We start from the raw sequence: 6,343 nt of genomic DNA, 5'->3' as shown, positions 1-6,343 counted from the left end.
TTGGATTATTACTTGAATAATTACTTGAATTATTACTTGAGTTACTTGAATTATTATTACTTAAATTATGAATATTTGTAACTACTGATGTGATTTTCTGTTTTCTTTGTTCACTTGGATATTTAAATGTTCTATTGCAGGTGTTCTGCATAGCAACAACAGACCAAATCTGGCCTGCAAACATTTGAATCCTGCCTTCGAAAGGAAAGGTCTGTCTCAGTCTTGCACTAACAGGGTATGCTGGCCCTGAAGGCAATAGGCTCGAGGACCTTACTGTTAGATACAGCCATTTGGAGAGAGACTGGTCCATCACATCACAATCTCCTCATGTCAGAACAATGCCTGAAGAAAATGATGCATCATATACACTAAAAGAGGACTTGTAATCTTTATACATATGAAGTTGACTGAGTTTAACAATATTATCCAGTCCTGGATGAATCTTGGATATGCTTGAAGGTTAACAGTTGCCACTGTCATAAGTTCATCACCTCAACTTAGATCCTCGATAATTAATGCCAGAGCAAACCTGATACTGTGACTGGTAGAATTTGTCAAAGAAGATCCATTTAAATTACTGTAATTACTGTGTGGTAACTTCATGGCTGCAGCTGACATTAAATGTTCTCCATATGAACTGTATAGACCTAAGCTATTCCATGCAACAGTGTGCATTATTAACTTTTTGACTGCTAGTACTGTCATACAGTTGCCAGGGTAACTGAAGTTTTGTTTTAACTTTTCCAACAATCTGTGAATTGCTGTGTCAGTCCTGACTGATCATGGAAGATTCCAGTTTGTTTTAATATGAGTTTTACTTGTTGAATCCAAACTTTTTGACAGTTTACATAACATATGCAGTACTTTTCATCCCAAGTTAAGACATCTTTTACCAACAATTACTTGGAAACAGTGCTTTGATAATGGGGCTTACACTGAAAAGGTCACAAGTAATAGAACATAAGCAGTAGAAATGAGCAGCTTCCTGCCAAAATTAAAACAATAAAAAAGAACATGTAAGAATACTAAAACTAAGGTCTTATTTCCATTCAAGAATTGAAAACATTCTTCATAGTGACTATAAGTGTCTGGTACTACTATAAAAAGGATGACATTAGACACAAAATTAATTGAATGATGTAGACCCTTAAAACACTGCTATCAGTTCAGCTTGAGAGATTAAATTGAATGTTGTAGACCCTTAATACACTGCTACCAGCCAAGCTTGAGAAATTAAATTGAATGTTGCAGACCCTTAAAACACTGCTATCAGTCCAGCTTGAGAGATTAAATTGAATGTTGTATACCCTTAAATTACTGCTACCAGCCAACTTTGAGAAATTAAATTGAATATTGTAGACCCTTGAAACACTGCTACCGGCCAAGCTTGAGAAATTCAATTGAATGTTGTAGACCCTTAAGTCACTGCTATCAGCCAAGCTTGAGAAATTAAATTGAATGTTGTAGACCCTTAAAACACTGCTACCAGCCAAGCTTGAGAAATTTAACTGAACAATGTAGACCCTTGAAACTGCTACCAGCCAAGCTTGAGAAATTAAAATTGAATGTTGTAGACCTTACAACACTGCTACCAGCCAAGCTTGAGGAATTAAATTGAATGTTGTAGACCCTTAAAACATTGCTATCAGTCCAGCTTGAGAAATTAAATTGAATGTAGAGCCTTAAAACATTGCTCTCAGCCAATCTTGAGAAATTAAATTGAATGTTGTAGAGCCTTAAAACACTGCTATCAGTCCAGTCACCCTTTAAGTCTATGGACATATGTTCCTCCCTATCAGGATGGAAAATGAATTCAAATATTGACAGCTGGATCAAACTGAGGCTTGGATTTCCCAACAGTTTGTAGAACTCACAGAACCTTTCAAATCCACTCCCCTCCCTCCCCCCCCATCAAACCCCACATGATCCCATAGTCCATTGTTCTTACATTATGTTATCAAGAAAAAAGCACTGGTGTACCACAACTTCATGATGTCCATAAAGCCATGTTTACCCATCTACTGTGCAGCAGCTACAACCCCCCTCCCCTCCCCACCCTCATTCCTCATTTCTTGCTGGTACTCTCTTTGTCGTTCCTCTATGCTCCAGTGGTAACCTCTGAATCTTTTATTAGGATTTCATAAAAGGCATTTAGTTCAAGAAAGGAGGATGTATTCACAAGAAGGCAAGTGATTCATGCCTCTTCATTAGTTTCTGAATAACGCATTGGTCCCTTCAGCAGGTAGATCGGTAGGCTGCCCTGTACACAATTTCGGACACTCGTTTGGGAACCAGCCTGTTAAATTATAAAGGAAAATACAAAAGACATCAATTTCTAAACTTTCAGCAAAGGAAGCAGCAGCTGGGTTCTTTTGAACCCATCATATCAAGGACAAGTGGTATAAGGAGAACTTAAGTTTGAGCATTCTTGGTGGTTATGGATGGTGAGTGAGATGGGAGGGGGGGGGGGGGGTTAGGTTGAGGTCCAGGTTATGGACCATCATCATCTTACATCATCTTACAAAAGTTAAAGAGTGCCAGCTAAGGTTCCAGCCTTTAAATGCAGACCTGACTTGGCAGAAGAGATTCTGCTAGAAACTTCCCCCTCCACCAATTTTAATAGGAATCTTGTACGTATCAAGGGGGGGGGGGGGGTGTCTACATACTAAACACAAAGACCAAACAAGCTGTACATCTTGGGTTACCATGTTCACAAGGTTTTTCAGATGTTGATCTCAAATGAATCTTGACCTCCAAGTTCAATAGGTTCCTTGTTAAGGGAAATCTACATTTTATAATGTGAAATACAACCAAGTCAGTACATTCTGGAGTTTCTAGCTTGGGCATTACATACATACACTCCTCCCCTCCAGGACCTCCACCTAACCCCCCCCCCCCCCTCACTCACCGTGCATATAAAAATATATATATTATATATATATATCTATATATATATTATATATATATCTATATATATATATATTATATTATATATATATCTATATATATATATCTATGGTACATTGATATACCAGCTTCTTGTGGAATGTACATAAAATGATATCAGTAGATAACAGCACTGATGATATTAAGACTCACAATATTCTTTTCCCAAGTAAGTGAAACAATCTTATTATTTTTGACACAGCGGAAATGTAAGGAAGAAAATGTGGAGGTGAAATAAAATAAAGCGGAAATCAGTGTTTCTGCAGAAAAAGCTTGTCTGTATAATTGGAGGGATAATAATAATATTACAAACAATGCATAAATCTGGACACTACTACAAGTCATATCATTTTCAAACTATGCTCAATGAATGAGACTCCCGGGATATTAAATGATCATCTAAATTAATCCTCGACAATAACTCATGATTATAAGAAAGGTAAGAACTCTTCCGCAAGTCCATTAAGAAACTACAGCAAGCTAAAACTATACAGAACAGTATAGACAATAAGTGAAACTTCAGAAACCCATCTTGCATTTTCAATTTATCTCAAAATACTTCAAAGAACATCCCTTTTGCTTTAAGAACACTAAATGTTGGAGGTACAGTAGCAAAAATGACCTTTAATATTTCACATTCAAGGATTTTATTATTGGCAGATACATTACTATTTGAGAGAACAAGCTCTTGTCGATAAACATAAAGCAGCTATAGATCGAACAAAGAAAATCAAACAGTTTGGTTTTTTATTCATTGTCTAATTAACGGGTTGCAGGATGACAGATGCAAAAATGAAAAAGTAGCAAAGGTTTATTATCAACAGACTTGTCGCTTTTAGAGAGAACAATTGGCAAATGTTCACGATGTTAAATAAAATACATGAGATTCTACATGGCATTAAGTGGCGTACTCTTCATGTAATTCAATAAGCCAATACCAAGATTCCAATCAAGGAGACACATTTTCTTATTTAATTATTAGTGCCCTATAAAGACATGTTCAAAGAGTAGTTGTCATGGCAACAACTTGCAACTTGAAGACACTAAAACCATTTGAAAATGTACAAGTAGTATGTCCTCTATCCTCTCCTTTAGAGAGGACAATTTTACTTTTGATGTGTGTATTAATTTAAATCTTGTTAACCGTCCTATGTGTTTACCATGCTATGTGTACCCTACTATGTGTGTACCCTGTGTGTATACCGTACGCACTGCAAATTTGATCAACCTTGTAATATCACAAATAACAGTGTGGAATCATGCACACTGCAAACTTGATCAACCTTGTAAATATCACAAATAACAGTGTGGAATCATGCACTGTAAACTTAATCAACCTTGTAATATCACAAATAACAGTGTGGAATCATGCACACTGTAAACTTGATCAACCTTGTAATATCACAAATAACAGTGTGGAATCATGCACACTGCAAAATTGATCAACCTTGTAAATATCACAAATAACAGTGTGGAATCATGCACACTGTAAACTTAATCAACCTTGTAATATCACAAATAACAGTGTGGAATCATGCACACTGCAAACTTGATCAACCTTGTAAATATCACAAATAACAGTGTGGAATCATGCACACCTGTAAACTTGATCAACCTTGTAATATCACAAATAACAGTGTGGAATCATGCACACTGCGAACTTAATCAACCTTGTAATATCACAAATAACAGTGTGGAATCATGCACACTGCAAACTTGATCAACCTTATAATATCACAAATAACAGTGTGGAATCATGCACACTGCAAAATTGATCAACCTTGTAAATATCACAAATAACAGTGTGGAATCATGCACACTGTAAACTTGATCAACCTTGTAAATATCAAAAATAACAGTGTGGAATCATGCACACTGCAAACTTGATCAACCTTGTAATATCACAAATAACAGTGTGGAATCATGCACACTGCAAACTTGATCAACCTTGTAATATCACAAATAACAGTGTGGAATCATGCACACTGCAAACTTAATCAACCTTGTAATATCACAAATAACAGTGTGGAATCATGCACACTGTAAACTTGATCAACCTTGTAATATCACAAATAACAGTGTGGAATCATGCACACTGCAAACTTAATCAACCTTGTAATATCACAAATAACAGTGTGGAATCATGCACACTGTAAACTTGATCAACCTTGTAATATCACAAATAACAGTGTGGAATCATGCACACTGTAAACTTGATCAACCTTGTAATATCAGGTTTCCATTGCATTCTACTGACTCATTGTGCTTATAGAATACCACTGACATGAAGATGATAATAAATTGGTCAAATCTTCTTTCCTTTTACCCTAGCTGTGAGTATGCAAGAGTTTATATTGCTTCCATGTCTTGCATAAATAAGTAATCACATGGAGAAGGAATGCAAGGGTTCCTGAAGGAAAGTATAAAAAAACTTTTTATCCTTGTTCATTTTGTTAATTCTTACCTATACTGATTGCATATTCTGAAACCAAATGGACCGCAGGCACCGGAATACAACTCAGATACATATCGGTTCCTAAACTCTATGTGTGTCGTCTGGAAACTCTCAACAGCACAAGTTCTGAAAAAGAAATGGTGGAAATATATAAAAGAATGACGATCGTCAAGTTGCAATAGTACAGATACAAATTAGCCAAGGAAAATCAAGAAATTAGATGAAAGCAGGCAAGGCGCTGTAAATAAAGTTAGGTGAATTCATGACCCTTTTCTTTACATGTTATCTTGACACTAATCTCTTAATTTTCGCAATTAACATCACAAATGTTTTGTAAGTTTGTATACAGCAAAGTGCATCCATAATGAATGATTTCTTCAAAATTCGTTGGAATCGTGGCGCTGCTGCTAACTGTTGCAATGTTCACTAACAGAAATGTTCCAATATAATTTTTAGTCCATAGCCACATGGCATTTACCCTAATAGCAGACATAGATTCTGTTCAATACCCCAACAAATATTGATTTGAAACTACCAAAACATGTAATAAGAACATCTACAGGGATCCTCACCACCCCCTTCATCTCTAGAATGATACAGCACTCGCACCCTCCCCCACACCCCATCCCAATGGTTCGATACTTGTCAACTTAAAGCCTACCTGACCCACATAAATGGAACTACCAAGCAGACCGGCATTTTTTTTTTCTTCAAATGGGGCAAACTGACAGATTAACAAACAGACACCTTGACATAGTAACTTTACATGGTAATACATTATCACTTGGTTATGTGGAGAGTACTGTTTACACAATTACCTTTTCTGACATCTGACTCCAGCAACACCCTTCGGACAGGAGCAGCGATTGTTGGCTAGGCAAGTACCACCATTCCGACAGGGAGGCACGCACCTCCTTGGAATTCCTAAATATTAAGGCAATT

The 6,343-nt window shown here is 36.5% G+C and overlaps 1 protein-coding gene across 6 annotated transcripts in view; it reads right to left on the bottom strand.

The window, feature by feature from the left end:
- Window positions 1-1,017: 1,017 nt before the first annotated feature.
- LOC139965827 (uncharacterized) overlaps window positions 1,018-6,343 on the bottom strand; it is a 67,154-nt gene continuing 61,828 nt past the window's right edge. For all 6 annotated transcript variants that reach the window (XM_071968584.1, XM_071968585.1, XM_071968587.1 and 3 more), the window contains 3 exons: window positions 6,220-6,325; window positions 5,411-5,527; window positions 1,018-2,296 (listed from right to left, as the gene is read on the bottom strand). In XM_071968584.1, the coding sequence (XP_071824685.1) occupies window positions 2,236-2,296; window positions 5,411-5,527; window positions 6,220-6,325 (284 nt within the window). In that variant the 3' untranslated portion in view covers window positions 1,018-2,235. The remainder of the gene's footprint in view (window positions 2,297-5,410; window positions 5,528-6,219; window positions 6,326-6,343) is intronic.

The sequence above is a fragment of the Apostichopus japonicus genome, chromosome 3 (genome assembly GCF_037975245.1).
Source record: "Apostichopus japonicus isolate 1M-3 chromosome 3, ASM3797524v1, whole genome shotgun sequence".
Classification (NCBI taxonomy): Eukaryota; Metazoa; Echinodermata; class Holothuroidea; order Aspidochirotida; family Stichopodidae; genus Apostichopus; species Apostichopus japonicus.
This window is presented reverse-complemented; position numbering and strand designations above follow the sequence as displayed.